The sequence below is a fragment of the Xenopus laevis genome, chromosome 1S, assembly GCF_017654675.1.
Source record: "Xenopus laevis strain J_2021 chromosome 1S, Xenopus_laevis_v10.1, whole genome shotgun sequence".
Lineage (NCBI taxonomy): Eukaryota > Metazoa > Chordata > Amphibia > Anura > Pipidae > Xenopus > Xenopus laevis.
Genome location: NC_054372.1, coordinates 40005482 through 40026593, shown reverse-complemented (window position 1 = coordinate 40026593; position 21112 = coordinate 40005482). Strand labels below are relative to the sequence as shown.

At 36.6% G+C, this 21112-nt stretch overlaps 1 protein-coding gene across 4 annotated transcripts in view; it reads right to left on the bottom strand.

Annotated features, from left to right (window-relative positions):
• Positions 1-654: 654 nt before the first annotated feature.
• Positions 655-21112, bottom strand: part of LOC108706636 (testican-3) — a 124381-nt gene continuing 103923 nt past the window's right edge. For all 4 annotated transcript variants that reach the window (XM_041579527.1, XM_018243223.2, XM_041579528.1 and 1 more), the window contains 5 exons: positions 11927-12046; positions 11317-11538; positions 7835-7897; positions 4888-5025; positions 655-4338 (listed from right to left, as the gene is read on the bottom strand). In XM_041579527.1, the coding sequence (XP_041435461.1) occupies positions 4181-4338; positions 4888-5025; positions 7835-7897; positions 11317-11538; positions 11927-12046 (701 nt within the window). In that variant the 3' untranslated portion in view covers positions 655-4180. The remainder of the gene's footprint in view (positions 4339-4887; positions 5026-7834; positions 7898-11316; positions 11539-11926; positions 12047-21112) is intronic.

Here is a 21112-nt window from a genome sequence, read left to right as displayed (position 1 = left end):
CAAGATGCTCTGTGTGCATATGAAAAGATGGCAACAGTAAAATATTGACAGAGAACCAAAAGTCTCTTTATTTCATTATAGAAGATGGTTAGGCCTGTGGAACCAAACTAGGCAGGCACAACAATTTATCACATATGAACCAACCACATTATTTATTTAGTTATTTCATTATATATGACAGTTACCCTTGAAATAGTACCTCATGTCAGCAAACTCAACAACTTTATCACTTATGCCAATAGATTAATGTTGACCAGAGTGATTATTTTTTCTTCTTTTGGTTATGTTATACATTCTTGTATCTTTTTCACTTAAAAATAATACTTGCTTTCTAATGCTGTTTGATGAAACACAATAAAAACTATTGAATTAAAATAAAATAATGGTTGCACACACAGGTGGTTTGCCCCAGACCAAACTAGTGCTTATCATATATGAAGAAGGTTCGTGAATAAATCATCGACAGTTAAAGATTAAAAGTGAGAGAGAGACTGTAGGGAACCCGTCGGCCATTTTATGCACTTCCACCAACATGATTTGATGTAGATATACTGTATGTAAGCTGTCCACTCAGAAGGGTGATTGTCTTGAATACGTGATTTTTACCAAATCAGCACTCTAAAAAACATATTTTTTAAAATAATCACTCACAAATTAGTTACAAGAGTCTTTATTTTGCAAACTATACATAAACTGTATAAAAGAAAATGCATTTTTCTAATTTTTTCCATAACATAAACAGTAAATGTATTCAATAATGTTCTTCAAATCAAATTAAAAGAAAATAACACAAAACTGATGAATTACGGGGGGACCACCATTGAAATTAAGGAAACAATTGTAGAAAGTTTTACTTGCTTTTCCCATTTTATTGTGGGCTTGAAGCCAATATACAAGAAGGTAGTGGAGTTTTGAAATATCTACTTAATGAATTACCATGCCAACATAATTATACAGAATAAAGTAAGCTTTTTGAGTTTAAGGAAGAAATGCAAACATACATAATAATTTTAAGCATAATTCAATTCACACTACGTAAAAGGAAAAATAAAATTACACATTTCTCAATCCCCGCAGCAGTACCTCATCTAGTATTAATGCATCGAGCTGGGAAAATCTGAAACTCTGCTGAAAGGAGCTGTATTTAAATGTCACCAGGATGCAGTTGGCCAACCTATGAATTCCACTTATAAGGTATCAATACAGTATCAGTTTATACTAGGGTTGCATCGAATCCACTGTTTTGGATTTGGCCGAAACCCTGAATCCTTTGCGAAAGATTCTGCCAGAATACCGAACCGAATCCTAATTTGCATATGCAAATTAGGAGGGGGAAGGGTAAAACATTTTTACTTCCTTGTTTTGTGGCAAAAAATCTGCATAGGCAGATTAGGATTTGGATCAGGCTGGCAGAAGGATTAGACTGAATCTGAATCCTGCTGAAAAAGGCAGAATCCTGGTCGAATCCCGAACCAAATCCTGGATTCAGTGCATCCCTAGTTTATACCAGAGATGTGTAGCCGACAGCTCAGCACCACTCATAGGACAAAATATCCGCTGAAATTTTCAAAACTTTTGTTCAGTTAGGCATCTTCATGAAAAAAGTAACAAGCAGGATAGGTCTTTATAATTCTTGCCTAACTCAATAGAAAACTGGCATATATATTAGGTATATACCTAAAATAGCCATTAATATTCATCTCTGTTGGAGAACTAGGGCTTATCCTCTTGGCTTAATGTCAACTACCCTTATTGTCAGTGAGATTCTTGTAATAATGGTAGTTTGTATTTTGGCTGCTTGCAATCACAGTGAGTTTATTATACAACTCTGGTTGTAAGCTATGGGAACCTGGCAGCAGGCAGTTGCGGTTAAATTAAGCTCACATCCACGCTGAGCATTTTCTCTTAACAACTGCTGGGGGGTTTGTAGGTAATGGCATTTTGTTGCCTGATGCAGCAGACCAATTTTTCCGCCCCTACCACGTCTGTGTTCAGAAGGGTTAGTGGTATGGCACTATGCTACACAAATTAGCAGAATTATTGGTTACAAAAGTGCAAATTCTACTTTGAATGTTACTGGGGCAGTTTTAACCAAAGATAAAGTACATTTCGTTACAAGGTTCTCACCTCGCCTCATGGCTAAATTTCCCTGATGCGTGTGGAACCTCTCCCATTTAAGACGCACCTCAAAAATGCTTTTAACAACTACAACAGGCAAATAGGTATCTGGGTACAATTCAAATTAATCACAGTAAAATCCACTCTGATGTCTTGGAGGATTTAGGAATATACCATGGATATCCGGTTAGTGATGAGCAAACTATTTCCTGGGCTATGGGCCAGCCCCTGCCCTATACCTTTTATATGGGGTCCAGCCCTTCATCTTGGTTTTCCTTTAGAACAATATCTGCAGCACTACACTAGGCTGTTTGACAAAAATAAAGCTCTTCAATTCCTGTTTAGCTTTCTGTAGTTTTGTGGAGTTAAAGAATGCACATAATTGGACCAGAGTAATAAATCACTGATGCAAATATTATCCCCATTTAGTACAAGTCAAGAATTGATAGTATCCTAGTTTTAAGATCTGCCCCAAACTCACCCACTCACCAGCTATTCTGAGATTTCTGTTTAAGGACTACCCTGTTGAAATTGGCATCTAAATGTGGTAAAGATACATAGGACATAGTCAGCAAGGAAAATACCAGTAATAGAAATGATCAGGCATAGCAGTGCAGAAAAATCCTTACATTTGTTCATCACCTGTTCAGAAAAATACCAAAAGCCAGTATCTAGCATAGGTTTCCTTCTGTACTAAGCAAAATGAATAAACATATGGAGAGTTTAGTCCATAGCCTTTGGAGTACAATTATGGGAGGGTAAGTATTGCAGATTCAGTTGCCTTACTTTCTGAGCATAGGTGGGAACAAACCTTAAAGGACCAATAACCTGCAACAATATCTAAAGAAGATATGTGCCAAGTGAGACATATTAAGGAGCTGCAAGGCACTCTTTTCCTGAGCTTGGTAAATAGAAGCAATAAAGAACTATTACTCGAGTTAACAGGATTTCCTTTCATTCTGAAAACATAATAGTTGTAGTAATTACTCTGAAATCTATTCACTATTTCTTCCATTTATGCGACTAAAGGAGTTTAACAATATATAAAAATATATCACTTATAGGTATAACTGGATTGAAATTCTGTTAATATTGTTAAATGGCTAATTAAAAGAACTAAATCAAACATGTAATAATCTAAAACAAATTCAGGTAACATCATAATACTGAATGTGAGTTCCTTTATGAACAATTTCTTACCAGGTATAGCATATACAGTTAGTTATCCATATGTAATGAATATGCCAGGTGGGTCCAACATGCAGCTTTCAAAATACTGTTGAACATTTTTTTATTAAACACCTGTTGCCTTCTTATTTCTACAACAGCTGGATGTTTAGACACTCATGGTATACCAAGAGTATTTTATAATGCATGCAAAAACAAAGAATGCAGCCCAAATTAACTAATAATGTTAGTTGTTCAGTTGGATACCACTAGGCAAATGCCCAATGCTGAATATCAGGTTAAAAACTCTCAGAATTAAACTGCCACACCAAAAACCATCCTTCTTAAAAAATAAACACATTTCTGCATAATCTGAGGAGATATGTGTTGGATTTACAGTTGAGAATTATATATCAACAGCAACAAAAATATGTCAATACTGTCAAAGTTTCTTGCATATTAGCTGAAACATTTGGATCCCAATATACCCCACAAGTCCCACAGTAAGGAGTGGACACCCAGATCTGGTGGCTCATGGGCTGTTATCATTTGGGGCTACAGCAGACTACAACAAACAAATAACTGGTATGCTTTCATCGCTTTTATCCTGCAAAAATATTCTTGTCCTCAAAATACAAGTAAAAATGTTACGTTTTCTTCAGGTTATACTTCAGATGTGTTTTCTCTCTGTCAGAAGCATATAAAAGCTCAGAAGCACATAAATGATCGTTAAACAAAAGTCTATGACTCCAGCTTTAATACTTGATATGATTATACAAAATATACACGCTGTTTTCAAATTCTTTTCATCTTGGTGGTTAAGTGAGCAAAGGTATTTTCTAAGTGATGTCTTTTTGTTGACATGAAAAATAGAATAAATCTGCCTTATTTAATGTCAAATATATCCATCTTCATCCTCATCATCACCTTCATCCTCATCATCGTCTTCAATTTCATCCTCATCATTCATCATTTCATCTTCATCATCCTCTTCATCTGTCCAGTCATGAAAATCTCCACTGCCAAAATCTCCGGATGTTTCAGAATCATTTCCTGTTAAAACAGATAATTACAGTCCAATTCTGCTGAAATGTTTGTTGAAAATGGAGGCCCAAATCTTAATACAAGAGGGCTTACAATGTACCAACGAGTCCTAAGATTTGACACTGTTTTAAATTTGTTAAGATTAAAGAATTCACAACAAAAGTTGTGATTGAGGTGTACTTGATATCAAAATGTATTTTTCTCTGCACCTCAAAGGGCACCTGTAGTCAAAAAACGTTTCTCCCACCGGAAGTGTGGGCCAACTAAAAATTCAAGTTAAAATGTCATGTGTGTATCCAGCATACTGCTCCAAAGCAAATTTGCTGGCTGTTAGTAAATACTGTATGCCCTACAATTATATACAACATTTTTGTTTATATTTGCTGAAAACCTCAATATTATCTTCAGCATATTCAGCCAAATCCAAAAATGGTGGATACAGCGCATCCCATATTATTAGCTATATAATAAACATTAAACAACCCCCCCCAAATAAATAATTAAAGAAAACTGCAGAAGAAGCTAATAATATTAATAATACACAGATAGCTGATTTACCACATTCTGCAGGGCCAATTTTTCGGGATCCTGAAACTTCATTGCCATATCTGTCAACGCACCAGCACTGACCAATACTTCCATGGCACTGAGCTGGTTTGTAGTACCCATCTTCATCACATACTGGTATGTAGTAGCCTACAGAAAATAAATATGCACAAAGAATGATTGCAGCAGAAATGGTTCAATGAAAGGAAAGTATGAAATACATTTGATACTGTTGGTATGCTAAAAACTACTTATAACAAACTAGCAGAAACACTTTAGGTGGCAAGCTCATTTATTAATACTTAAGTTTAACTAAGCATGGTAGCCTCTTTCTCGAAACTCATACTGAATCACATAAATTCACAAAGAAATAGAACAAAAGATGCTGCAAACATATAATATGGTGCACAAATGATCACAAATGCCATTTGCACAAGATTCTAATGCCACAACTGACAGTTCCTATATCACATACACTGAGGCCTGTACCTATTGCCTGTTTAAGGCAGGTGTAAAGTACATGGCTCCAGAGCATGATGCATCTTGTGCTATCTACTCTCCTAAAATATTCAGAAATCACCATATTTATGCCATGCAGGGCTGCATTGAGGGGGCACAGGGTGGACAGTCATCCTGGGGGGGGATTCTGGGTTTAAGGTGGCCCAAGCATGCTGTAGAAAAAGCTGCTCCAGGGAAGAAAAAAACCTAAAATGCTATCCCAGAAAAGAATGAAGAAGTCATGCTGGAAAAGAACAAAAAGGAGGAAGAGGGGCACCTGCAGATTCCAAACTTTAAAATTAAGTTCCACTGAACACCAATGTTCTTATTTTATCTTAAACCCCTGACTACAAATTAACCAAATAGGTTCTGGAACTGGCCACCAATGTATTTTTAATAAGAAGGGGCCCTGGCACCATTGTTTTTTATGTGTATGAGGCTCTGGAACCTTTTTTTAACTTGTACGGGGCCCTGACCACCAATGTATTGTTTTTATGTGTAGGGGGCTCTGATAACCAATGGCCCTTATTCAAACTTCTTATTTTTTGACCACATGACTGTGTGGCCTTTGTACTGGGGAGTGTGATGTTGTTGTGATGGTAGCCCTGATGGCACTAGAATAAGCAAACAGGGGATGTGGTCTAGGTGTAACATGGTCAGTTTGGGGCAAAAGTGAAGTAATTTTATTTTCTAACTTTCTGTTTTTTTTAGAGAAATCGTGGGAGGAAAAGAAGGCAGCTAATCAAATTAACAATGACAGCTAAACCCATGTAGTTTAGAACTAATTTTATTATGTAAAACTTAAGACAGCAACTTATTTGCCTGTGTACAGGCCTTCTCTCACTCCTCTCCAACAGATATCTTGCAAAAAATTGGTAAGATATCTATCAGGCAAGTTTGAAAATCCTATCAGAAGAGGACTGCATCAGTGTGTTGTTGTGGTCCTCTCCCAACTGACTTGAAACTGACTTGCAAGTAGGGATGCACCAAATCCAGGATTTGCTTCGGGATTCGGCCAAGATTCGGCCTTTTTCAGCAGGATTCGGATTCGGTCGAATCCTTGTGCCTGGCCGAACCGAATCCAAATCCTAATTTGAATATGCAAATTGTGGGGAGGGCGGGATTTCACGAGACTTTTTGTTATACCTTTCCCGCCCCTAATTTGCATATGTAAATTAGGATTCAGATTTGGTTCGGTATTCGGTCGAATCTTCCAAGATGGATTCGGGGATTTGGCCGAATCCAAAATAGTATATTCGGTGCATCCCTACTTGCAAGATCCAATTGTTGGTCTGGATAAGGGTTCTGTTATGCATAGACCATTATTTACATGTAAACAAACTTTTCTAAATACAAGGGGAGAGAGGGCAGATATTGAGGGCAAAGCAATAACCATTGAATCTTTATAATACAAACAGAGATTAAATATTGATTAAATGCTCATGTTGCTTACAAGTGTATATTGGCCCTTTGGGAAAAGAAATATATAGTGGATAATGTACCCCCTACTGTAATTTATAAAGATATTATGTTACCGAGGAGTTATGTGACCATATAAAAGCACGAGGCCGCAGGCCGAGTGCTTTTATACAGGTCACATAACTCCGAGGTGACTATTAATATCTTTATAAATTTTCAGTGGGGGGTACATTATTCATTATAATCTACAATTTCTGGGTTCAGTTTGTACTTTCTGATGAGTTCTTTGCTTTTTAAATTATGCCATACTTTAGTATATTTAGCTGGGTACCTTTATTTCTTCTTGCTATGGTCATGTCACATGTGTGTTGCAGCTAGGATGTAGTTCTTTCCTTTTTTTCTTCACAGGATTCCTAACCATTTTTGCGCCCCCCCCCTGCATTACCAAAGTCTCCTCCCCTTCCTATACACTACCTGGAGTCTCTCTCACCCTCCCTTACATTATCTAAGTCTCGCTCCGCCTCCCATCCACTCTGAAGGCTAGCTCCCGCACTGTGTGACATTTTCTTTCACTGCATCACAGACGGGTGAAGGCAAGGGAAGGAGGCGGAGCGAGTCTTCAGAGAGTGGACGGGAGGTGGAGCGAGACTTTGGAAGAGTGAGGGAGGGGGAGCGAGACTTCAGATAGTTGATGCGAGGGGGAGTGAAAATGGAGAAGAGAAACGCTAGTGAGGCAGCTGCAGATTTTTTACTGGAGTGAGATCTGCTATTAAGGAAAGAGAAGCCGAAGGGAGGGGGTGGAGCGCGTTGTGGGAGGTAAGCAAATGCAGAGCCGAAAGCTATAGTGGTGGGAAGGTCGGGTAGAGGCGATGGCAGCAGCTGCGAGTGCTGCCCCTTTAAGTTTATAAACGGCGCGTTCTGGCGTCAGAACGCGCCGTTTATAAGGATATAATTTACAGTCTGGTCCCATTGGGAAATGACCAGACTGTAGATTATAAAATGTTTTCCACCAAAAATAACAAAAAATGTATTCTTCACTTACCTAAAAGCTTCTTTCCTCCTTGTTGTTTCTGAACGTTACCTAACTCTGTCTGACAAGGGGGATCTGCCAAAAAAAAATGGAGGTGTTTGCCCCAAGCAATATTTGAACTTCTGATTCAGTAGCATATACATATCTGTACAATGAAGATGAATACTGAACTAGTGCAGGGATGTCCACTTATGGTAACTATGCACGAAACAGAGAAACCCAAAAGTTCATGCAGGTACAAGATCCTGGCTTCTATACTTGCATACATATATATACATATAGGTAAGAAAATTCTTAGAGATGGAAGACTGTTGTGGCACACAGCAAAGAATAATGTATTGTCCTTATGCCCTCAGTACTAGTGAATGGGCACTGACTTTAATGAATTTGGAGTGCAAAAAAATTGTGCACGCGTTAAACTTTGTCGCATGTAAAAAAAGTTTTGACACCCATTGACATCAATGTGCATTGACGTCAATGGTCGTCAAAACTTTTTTTATGTGCGTCAAATTTTTACGAGCACAACAATTTTTTCGCATTCCAAATACATTCAAGTCAATGGGCATTTTTCTTGTGGCGACTTTTTTGTCTTGGTGACTTTTTTTGTCTCAGCGACTTTTTTGTCCAAATGCATTAAAGTCAATGGGCGTTTTTTTCTTATGGGAACTTTTTTTGTATTTTTTAATAACGGATTTTTCCTGCATTTTCGTGAAATAGTTTACATATCATAAAATGCAGAAATTTGCAGAAATCCATGCCTGGCGAAAAATTTGTAAGAGTTAACCGGTGCACTTCAGGGCAAAACGAACAGGTCAGACTAATTCATATTACAATAATATAAAATACAATCTGAAATTCACGCAAGAATTCTTAACACATGAATATTAAAAAAAAAAGTTTAAAAACAAGCTTTAATGTTGTTTTTAAATTTAAAAAACAACCTTTAAATGTACAATTTCCAGTTTATCTTGGATGTAAATAATTTCCCTGAACTTTATGAATAAATGCCACAGATTATTTATATATATATTATATATGCATAAGAATATAAATAAAATGTACAAAATATTTAAATACATTTTTCAAAATCAATTAAACAGAATAATTGTTTTAGCTATCAGTAACTGTTATGAATCATTCTAATATCATTCTTAGGCTCAAGTATAACATTTTTATAAAGAAAATGATTGCTGTTAAGTGTGAGGACCAAGAGTTCCATGTCTTTCTGAAATTCTCATTAGCAATGCCACTCATCTGCTCATTAATGCAAATAAAAATGACCTTAATTTAAAAAATGACCTCAATTTGAATGAGTCTTCTGGTTTTTGCAAGTGAAAACATGGATGTTTAAATGCTAAAAAGAAAATCTTACTGTACATTTTAAATTGTTAATTCAGAACATTCTGAAAGAAGTTTTTCTTTCTTTTTTCTCTTTAGGCATACATTTGCAACCCTGCATGCTGTAGCATAATAGGGCTCAGGATGTTGTGGGATTAATATTGTCATTCATACGGAACGGATTTTAGAACATCCTGCGGCGAAATAACCTTCCTTCCTGCAATGTTCTATGCCTTCTGAATGGCGCATCGGGTGCTTTTACCGTCACTCATCATCCAAATCTGCAGTCAAACCTCCGTCCTCTACCCTCCCTTCTCAGGCGTCAGTCATGCTAACTCCGCCCTCAGCCTTCAGCCCTCAGCCCTCCCCCTCAGATCTCTCTTTTCAGCCAACAGTCATATTCATAACTTTTGTAAAGTGGTGAGCGAGGGCGGAAGGCAGAGGAATGAAGGGCGGAAGGCAGAGGAATGAAGGGCGGAAGGCAGATGACTGAAGGCGGAGGGAGGAAGGCTGAGGGCAGAAGGCTGAGTTCGTATGAATGACGGCTGACAAAGGGAGGGTAGAAGACGGAGGTTTGCAGATTTGGACGATGAGTGACGGTAAAAGCACCTGAAGCGCCATTCAGAAGGCATAGGACAACTCAGGAAGGAAGGGTATTTCACCGCAGGATGTCCCAAAATGTGTTCTGGACATTCAGCCAGATACAAAGAATAATGCTTCTCAAAAATGAGGCTTGCTTAAAAGTCTGGTGAGATCTCAGGAGACCTCTTACCTCTACAACACAGCAAGAGGATGGGTGGTTCTTTAGAGAGTTGGCAATTACTGTATATACTCGAGTATAAGCCGACCCGCGTATAAGCCGAGGTACCTAATTTTACCTACGAAAACTGGAAAAACGTATTGACTCTAGTATAAGCCTAGACACAACTACAGCCCTGTCTCCCAGCAGCGCACATTTCGCCAAAGCGACCCCCCCAGCGATCAACCGGACTTCTTTGAAAAGTTGATGGTGACAGAGAATTGCCAAACGGATTACTGTGTGCATTGTCCCACTGTCCCACTACCATGTGCAGAGGGTGCTGTGTGATATTGCCATCACTGTTAATCTTTTGTATAACCAACAGAGGGCACTGTGTGATATTGCAGTCACTGTTAATCCTTCATATAACCAACAGAGGGCGCTGTGTCATATTGCAGTCACTGTTATTCTTTCATATAACCAACAGAGGGCACTGTGTGATATTGCAGTCACTGTTATTCTTTCATATAACCAACAGAGGGCACTGTGTGATATTGCAGTCACTGTTATTCTTTCATATAACCAACAGAGGGCGCTGTGTGATATTGCAGTCACTGTTAATCTTTCATATAACCAACAGAGGGCGCACTGTTATTCTTTCATATAACCAACAGATGGCGCTGTGTGATATTGCAGTCACTGACTTTATAAACTGGTCAAACTACAGAATTCCTTCTCTGTCAGATCTGTATAGGAAAGAAAATATTATCTCTTTCAAAGATTTTCACACCAAACATTTTCTTCCTAATACAGGTATTGGACCTATTATCCAGAATGCTCAGGACCTGGGGTTTGCTGGATAATGAATCTTTCTGTAACTTAGATCTTCATACCTCGTCTACGAGAAAATCTTGTAAACATTAAATAAACCCAATAGGCTGGTTTTGCTTCCAAAAAGGATTAATTATATCTTAGTTTGGATCAAGTACAAGATACTGTTTTATTATTACACAGAAAAAGGAAACCATTTAAAAAAAAAATTGGATTATTTTATAATTGGAGATTACAGTAACATCCGTTATATTGAAATATTTAAAATACCGAAAACACAGTGAAACCTCGAAGAAGATCCTCTACATATGGTACATGTACCCTACAAGGCTAGCAAAAAATTAGCCTATGCGGTTTAACTGCATATTTCCTTATCTGGTGGCTACTGTAGACTTGGAATATTCTCTATTGTTGCTTTTTTTTTTATTATTAAACATAATTGTGGAATATATTTACCCTTCAAAACATAATCAATGTTTGCAGTTTATCATTCATTGATATAAAAACTCAAATTCAAACCACTGTACAAAAAACACCAATTTGTATATATTCTTTAATATATGATTTACCCTCCTTCATATTTTACCTTGTTGTCTCTGGAAACAGTAGCACCATTCATTATTGGATATTAAGCTGTCTTTATATGTATCACATGTATTGAAAAAGGCCTTTGTGCATTGCTCATTCTTGTCAATATAAATGCTTCCAAGCTCTGACTGGTCCAGCAGGAGATCATAGTTTGTATCGAGTCTATTAAACATCCATCCAAGGGAATCTCTGCAAATTGGCAGAATGCTGGTATCAAACCCTGTGAGTGAAAAATAAGACGAGTTATACATAATAGGTAAGAGTATTCTGCACTAGTTGCATACAACTGCTGTATCTACACGATACACACTGATGACATATGCATAATTGTTATCTATCATGGGTGGGTATAATGGGGAGTGACATATGTACTTACAGTGAGTAAACAATTGTTTATTTTTTATTTATAGTTCTGATATGTGAGATTTGCCATAAAACTCTGTCAAGCTCATGCTATAATTTCTTGTAAGATTGGTTCACAAAATGAGTTTCTCCAGTTCCTAATGAGTCTATCCATGATTTCATGCACGAATTCTCCATTTCCTATGCTAGACACATACTGTACATTAGTACAACTGTGCATATAGTACAACATAGAAACATCTTACTGCTTCTTTCTGCTCTGGTTACAGTCTTGCTCTTCTTATTCTGGAACCCACTTTCATGAAGTGCTTTAAACCAGTCTCTCAGTCGGTTGGCAATCTCTCTGAACTCCCGGTCTGTGCACACTAAAATAACAAAAGAAATCCAATCCAATGAATTAACCTCCCATCAGCTCTTTAAGGAAAATAGTGTCTTCAGCCAGCAGCTCTTCTGTTAAATCAATACTATCATCAAATCTTTCGTAAGAATTCCAATTCATTTTAGGGATGCACATAATCCAGGATTCAGTTCGGGATTCGGCCAAGATCTGTCCCATTTCAGCAGGATTCAGCTGAATCCAAGTGCCTGGCTGAACCACATCCAAATAATCATGTGACTTTTCATTTTTTTAACCACGTGTGCTTCTCTTTCTCCCTCATTTCCCTAAATTACGTATGCAAATTAGGGTTTGGATTTGGTTAGCTGAGTCCTAAAATAGTGGATTTTGTGCATCCCTAATTCATTTATTGTTTTATAAATTCAAGAAGTTTTGTTGAGTTATCGATGATATAACTTATGATATTTATCTTTATGACTAAAAACATTTAACATAGCAAACTCTTCTCTTACTATCTTTATATACAAAATAGCATGTATTTTACTCTCTCATAGGCTAATTTTACAAATTTAATTTGTTGTACATAATCTCATATTTATTTAGATCATTTATTACCTATGAAGTTACTGACACAAACACTGATTCAGACTCAGGGGCAAATTCACTAAAGCGCAAAGTGGCTTACACTAGCGCAAATTCGCCAGCGTGACGTCATTTCGTTACTTTGCCGATTTACTAACGGGCGCTGGTGTATATTCGCTAGCGAAGTGGACCTACTCTAGCGCTACTTCGCACCCTTACGCCAGGCGAAGTTGTGCTATGGTGAAGGGACGTAACTACGCTAATTCACTAACTTGCGGATTTTCATGAACGTTAACTCTTGCGCCAGACTTGCCTTCGCCACCTGAGACCAGGCGAAGTGCAATAGAGTAGATAGGGCTTGCTGGCGTCTTTTACTTTTTTAAGGGTGATAGGCTGAAAAAGATCGAAATTTTTTTGGGGGCCACCCTCCTTCCCCCCTACATTTCCTAACGTATGGCACCTAAACTATACAGTGGGCACATGTATAGGGCTAAATAACAACTCTATTTTATTTTATGAAGCTTTTCCAGGCTTGTGTAGTGTAATGTATTTGCTGCTACATATACGTCCATTGTACTTTAACTTGGCGCCGTATGCAAATTAGGCATCGCTAGCGTAACTTCGCTTTGCTTGACGAATTAACGCTAGCGCAACTTTGCTACCGTTCACCTCCCTGAGCGCAACTTCTGATTTTAGTGAATTAGCGGCGCCCTGGCTAAACTTCGCCTGGTGAAGTGCGGCGAAGCCTGCTCTAGCGCAACTCCGCAGGTTAGTGAATTTGCCCCTCAGTCCCTATAAGAGCATCTTACACAGACATTCTGTTAGTAATTGACATACAGTGCCGAAGAATAGATTTGTTCACCTAATCCAATATTAAAATGAATGTATACTTTTAAGTACATTAAAGAGACCTTTTGTCATAACGAAATCTGACATATATTTACAGTGTAGTAACTACATATCACTGGGCCCCAAAGCAAATTATTTTTTAGGCCCCCAAAATGTCCTGTTTTACCAATATTTATTGAAATTGTATATAAATGAAGGACTCATGGGGCCCCTATACCTCTTGGGGCCCCCCTGCAGCTGCAGGGTCTGCTTCCTCTGTAGTTACGCCCCTGTATATTTAGGTCTTTTTTGTATCTTTCTGTAACTAATAAAACTTTTTGTGCACATGCAAAGAATGAATCTGAAAAGAATATGCTGACTAACTTTGCGATTTATTTCCCTCAGCTGGCTTTTACAAAATGTAAATGTGGGCTTTAAGTGGCTAAATGAAATAACCAACAAAAGGGAAGCATTTTCTTTTATCGAACTCAGAGCAGTTAGTAGCATTTAAAAACCTAACATTAAATTGTCTTACTACAATTTAGGTCTATTCAGATTATAATTTCACTTGAACGATTTACAAATGAATATTTAATGACCAAAGACAGACAGTAAAGGTTGAGAAAGGTAGACAGTAATCAAACAGATGCATACTTAAATAGACAAATTTCACTCCAATATCTGCCTACTGCTTAAGGTCTTCACTAATTGAAGAATTTCTGCTATTATAGTCAATGTCAGTGGCCATACTGTATATTAGGCAGATTCAAGACACTAACACAAAGGTCATTTTTTTATAACAATTAATGCAGGATATAAAAAATACTAACCAAACAAGATAATTGTAGAAGCAATTAATTGGCTCATGTGACCTAACATGTATGTCTGTCCTTGGTTTGTATGTGTGTATAGTAAATCTTATGATTCTAGGGGGCGGCTCTTAGTTCTTAAAATTACAATTTTCTATTAAGGATTAACCAATGGTACATACAACTAAATAGTATATTATTATGAAAATGGTTTATTTACATGAAGCAATGTTTTACTTATAAGCTTTTTTTTATGCAATATATATATTTAAAGAGACCAGCATTGTTTGGGGGTATAGTTGTCCTTTAAAGTCAGATGCCAGACTACTGTAAGGGCCATTATCACAAGGTATTACAACATACAACATTATGCAGACAGTACAACAAATGTGTTCAGTGCGCTAAAACATTTATACCATATTGATTTAGGGCTTCAATTCTTTTTGCAATATACATTCAGAAAACTACATTAGCATACATTAATTGTTTAGGCTTGGTTCTGAAGCATGCATATTACCATTAAGATGATTAATATAATAAGTGAAGAGGCTTACACCCGGTCTAGCAACCAATAATAACAAATGAACAGGTAGCAATAACTGGTCAGTGGTTAAATAGCATCTGACTGGTCGTACCAGTTACTAAACCAGGTGCAAAAGTTGCAAGTTTTTTTATAAAGTTTTTCTTTTGTTAAGACCAAGCAGTCATTGAGGCCATGAGGACTGACAGAGACGTTAAGGAACGTAAAAGTCAGGAGTATAGCTTGGTCAGACATCATACAAAGGAGAAATTGGTGAGCCATTATTTTCCCCCAGGGCATAGAGAAGGCCAGAAAGAAAGGGCCATGCAGAAATGCATGTGTTCCTGCGTTATTAGGATAATAAGGCATGAAAATAAAAAGTGTAGAAAATGCCAGCTTTATAGGGAATATGGTGTCCATATGTCCAAGGAGGGTTTGGATCAGTTCATTTGGAACATCTGGGTGTTCCTGGAGGAATGGTGGAGGTTACGGGGTAGGTAGATGGGCCATGGGAAAAGTATAGTTGTCACCCCTCCCCTTTTTCCACTGGGTGGTATCAGTGTAGCTCTATGAGCAAAAGACAGCTATGGAGCAGGCCTACCCTTGCCGAGTCATGCTGAGGCATGCAAGAGGCTGGGTTAGCGTCAAGGTTACGCACAAGGTTTGGAGCAGGGGGATGGGCTATGTTTCAGTAACGGCGGGCGCCCCATGGTCCCTCATCCATGGTTTACAGTCTGGGCAGGAGCTGGAGTTAGGGTGTACCTAGTTCTTTTTGCCTAAATTGTTAAATAAAGCCTCCACAGATTTTGCCACCATATATATCTCTGTGTCTTTAATTCGGTGTGGTGGGGACACACCCTGAGGGGATAGAGGGGATCCTTTGCCTATGACAAAAAGGAACAACCTTCAAATTAAACATCTTGAAGACAGTTACAGCCTAATTTGCCATAATTCATTTGTAATAAGTGACCAGTGAAACAGCAGCCCATCCATAACCAATGTCTCTATACAAGACACACAACTTTGTGTATGATTTGTAATACAGGCACAGAGAAATAGATCAGAGGATTATGCAAAAGGTGTTACATTTGAAATGATTCTGAATGTTATCCAAAAAATTGCAATTACAATGGAAAAAGGTTAATTTAGTTTGGTACAAACATATGTCTATCACATTTTATTAATTCTGATTATTCTCATTTTTAAATATTATCTACCATATCTCCATTTCAATTTCTGCCTATATAGTACTTTCTCTTAAACTTTATATTTTCATACTTTCTCATACTGTCTTAACCTGTCTTATCACTCTCTTGCTGTACCCTGGGGAGCTCTACGTATGTATGTTTTCTCTTGTCGTTACCTTTCCTTATCTATGTCTTCCTAGTTTTTTATGTCTTTGTCAAATTTCAGCATTTCTTATACATTTCACAGAAGAAAATAAAAATTCCAGCAAAATACATGGAGTGGTATTGAGTGCCCCTGTTTTAAATATCTCCTCAAAATCCTTAAGTTCTAGAATACAGAGAGAAAGCAAACTCCATTTCATAATAGTAGAAAACAATATAATAATTACAGTCAGTAAGTATCACCCCTGCAGCCCTTTAAAGGGAAACTGTACCCCATGAATAATGTTGGTGTCTATAAAAATATATTGCATAAAAGAGTAAATATTTAAAACCCTCATTCATGTAAATAAACTATTTTCATAATAATATGCTTTTTTTCTAGTAGTATGTGTCATTCGCTAATCCTAAATAGAAAATTGCTATTTTAAGAATTTAGGGCCGCCCCTGGGATCCAGGTTGCACACAAACAAACCAAATAAACAATACTTAGTTAGGTCACATGAGCCAATTAATGGACTTGTGGGGGAATGTAATAAAAGTTGGTAACGGAAAAAGTACACTATGCGAAAAGTTATGCCTTTGTGCTATATTAAATTTGTCTTTGCGTAAATTTTATATAGCTTGCTGTGAACCCGGAAACTGTTAAGCAACCACTTCAATTATAGTTTGGTATGTTTTTTTGATATACAACTTAATATGACAAACCATCTGTTGCTTAAATATTCATTTTGGGGGAATAGTTTTGCTTTAAAGGGTCAATATCATTTCATGTTAAACAAAGAGATATCCTGCTTGATTAATATGATGGGTCTGCCATTTCTGAGAGATGAAGTTTAAAGTTAATTTTCAAAAACCAATGTCAGCACAATGTTCTGCACAAATGATTCTTTGGCACTATGTTGTTCTCCGTGGGAAAAATATCCAGTTGTTGGTTCAAAATTGAACTGTAACTACTACTGTTTTAATTTGTTTTCAGATAAAAAATAATACATTTATTAGAAATGGACATAGTTATTTTTGGAAACAAATGGTATTTTTTGATAAGAGGTGTTACAGTTCCTTTAAAGGGGTATTTCCATAACTCTGGTAGGCCCATTTATCAAGAGTCAGATTTTAGTAGTTAGACCATACTTAAACTCTATTGGGGAAATGTAATAACATTTGTAAAGTGCATAACTTTGCAAATAAAAATTCACTTGTCACAATGTTATATTCTTCTTTAGGCTTTTATTGCATTGCAATCTTAATTGCTCACTGCAAAGCTTTAATGCCTGCTCTGCAATTTCGTTAAATATTTTGTTGAAATTTTATTACATACACTGTGAAAGTTCGCAAAAGCAATTTCGTCGCAAGCTTTGAGAGGATGTTGTTGAGGTCTTTAATCCGTCAATAATGATGCAAACATGGTCTCTTACATTCCCAAGCGTCTTTGCAAATGTTTTCTGCACTAGGGCAACATATTACATTCCCCCTTATTTCTCTAAAATCACAAATGCCATGAACGTTATTAAGGTAATTAAAGTACGAATGAAAAAAATGCTGAACAATGCTCTAAAAAAATACCAGTTTTCCAGACAATTATTCATTGTATTCTATAGAACCTCAACTGCTTTTACCTGCCAAATTTTGGTATTAGAGTTTTTATGGTTTTTACACTAATAAATCTAGAGTTAAAAAACACCACATTAAAAATGTGTGAGAAAAACAGAAATTGTAATGTTAGTAAATAGACTCCTAAATGTTCACAGACACAAGTATTGTTGGACATCGTGAAGTTTGGTCAACTCTATGCATGCCTTGCTGCACTGATCTTATTGACCAGCATGCAGGTCATCCAAATGGTTAGACCGCCATTCATGGACAGATTAGGCCTTCCCCCACACATTTTTTAAATGAGTTTAAAAAGATGTGACCTTCTCTGGGCCACAGACCATTGTGAATGTTTAAACATTGCATTATAACTCAGCATTATATTACAACACTGCTTTATTTGCTAGGGGTATACAAATACAGGCCAATAATAATAATAATAATAAATACCATACTTTATATTGTATATTTCATTGAGTCTAGTGATTAGCGAAATTTTTCTCCAGGTTTCGCCAAGAAAAATACGCTCACACACTCCAATGGGTGAAAAAAATTGTCTCCCATCAAAAAAATTTGTCGCCCATAGACTTCAATGCATTTGGTGAATTTTTCACCGTTTCACAAATTTTTGGCGATGCAAAATGGGTCCGATTCGACCATCTCTCTGCCATGTCCCTAATATAATATTTTTAAATGAAATGTAAAAATAAGTAAATATATATATATATATATATATATACTTATATATATACTTTAAAGCCTTTAGAGTGCTCCCACAACCCCCCTGTTTTGATATTGTATATTTAGCCAGGAGCTGTGGCATAGCTTCAGTGGTTGTAGCACCCCATACCCCCCCTTTAAACTAGTGGTGATCCTATGCTTTTAAAATTGGGCGTTTGTTTTGGGAATATCTCTCCTTTAAAAGCCTGATTGCTGGCTGGGGAGGATTTAGCCCTTAGTGAAAAAACAGCGTTCAACGGACATTGATTATAGGTAATGCTAAAATGCACATAAAATATAAAACAAGTTAGGGACCGCCATTCGGGGTTTACCTTGACGTGGTATGGTGGCTTATCAATTTTATGATCATAACTTTGTAACAAAATAACCCCTGTTTTGGGTACATATGCAATAGCATTTATTATACTTATATATATACTTTAAAGCCTTTAGAGTGCTCCCACAACCCCCCTGTTTTGATATTGTATATTTAGCCAGGAGCTGTGGCATAGCTTCAGTGGTTGTAGCACCCCATACCCCCCCTTTAAACTAGTGGTGATCCTATGCTTTTAAAATTGGGCGTTTGTTTTGGGAATATCTCTCCTTTAAAAGCCTGATTGCTGGCTGGGGAGGATTTAGCCCTTAGTGAAAAAACAGCGTTCAACGGACATTGATTATAGGTAATGCTAAAATGCACATAAAATATAAAACAAGTTAGGGACCGCCATTCGGGGTTTACCTTGACGTGGTATGGTGGCTTATCAATTTTATGATCATAACTTTGTAACAAAATAACCCCTGTTTTGGGTACATATGCAATAGCATTTATTATACTTATATATATACTTTAAAGCCTTTAGAGTGCTCCCACAACCCCCCTGTTTTGATATTATATATATATATATATATATATATATATATATATATATATATATATATATATATATATATATATAAAATAAATAATACCTCCAAAAGAATCTGCACTCTCAGGACTTATAGATGAATAAAATTATTTACAGAACTTCAGTCTATATATATTTGGCAATAAAACACATTATAATAAAATAATTTAGATTTTATTTAATATTTGGTGATGAAACTTTCCTTGGTGTCAAAATCATCATGTAGTCAGTATGTAAAGAGAACGCACACCATAATTTACAAGTTATAACACAGTAACTCATTTGCACTATGCAGTGTATTGCTGATCTTCAAAAACATGGAACCAGAAACATATTTCCCTATGATAAACCATAACAAATTATCCACTTTACTTTTCTTTTAGCTAAAAAAGCACCAAAATGAACACAAGGAAATGATCTATCTAGTCATACATTTTTAATCACAAACCATGTATAATAGTTGAAGAAATTGATGAGTTGATTATTAGCTCAATTGCTTTCAACTCAAGAGATCTGTCAAATTCAGCTGTGCACTCGCTTTTGTTTTATTTCAGCTCTCCAACAATGGCTGTATTAAGTCTAATAACGGCATCACTTTTCTACACTGGCTGAATGATTTCTGAAACACAGACTGATTGCCGTGTCAGTAATGACATCAGCAGTTTGTCAGAAACTCTCCATCTGTATCTTATGCCTAAAGAAAGCCAAGAAAAAAAATATTTCTGGTTGTTATAGTATGTAGAAAATAAGAGCAAAGTGGACTTTTATCATTGTTTGTGTACAATTAGTTTTAATTCTTTTCCTTCAGAAGATATATGTGTGCAGTAAAAGAGTGTATAATTAACATCATTCTGGAGTCTTGATAAAAAAAAGATTAGTATTTTTAAGACTTGTATTTTTATACCATATCTTATTAAATGTATCATATTATTTTATTATAAAATATGTATTTGTGCATGAAACAATGTAATTTTCTTTCCACCATGTTAGCAGTGAATCCCTACTAGGCATTTGCCTGCAGCTAATTGAAGGCCCTATTAGTAACTGTATATGTAGTTCTATCTAAATAGTAGGAAGGAAATCTATGTGATGACAGACATGTGAATTCATGATGCATCTCTTTTTCCTTTCCTTAAGATAGTGCTACATGTAACCAATACAGAAATACCAACTCTTGGTCATTTTTCTGTCTGTAAAAGAGAACTGTGCTCTGATTGGACCATTCGTGCAACGTGTCCAATCCGAGAGTCGCTATGACCTACAGAGGGAAATTACAACTCATTTTCGTTGAAGTAAAGCAACTAGAAAATCCCTAGATTCGAAGCAGCCACGGCTTAAAAATGTATATCTTGTCATACATCATTTATAATATACAACACTTAGCACGGATGAATGGAGCTGACACAGACACATCAGTGCTGCTGGATCAGACAGAAGGCTCCTGATTTTCAGGTCTTTTGTTGCTTTAAAGGATATGTGATACAATTTTCTTTTTTTTGTGTGTTACTGGTCCATTAAATGTCAGCATATACAGTGAGGAATGTGCAAACCTCCTTGCCAGTGAAGCAGCTTTATAGTCAAGGGATTTGAAATTGGAGTGAGCAGATTTCTGCTGACTTATTGCTGTATTAAATGTCTGTTTTCTATAACCCAAATATTAGCCTTAATGTAAATAGGTTCAAGTAGAGCAGTCTAATCAAAGGGTTCAACATAGTTGAATCTCAAAAGCCTCTATGGGTTACTCAACAATTTACTGTTATGTCTCCACAGCTCTGCTCTTGTCTAGTACAA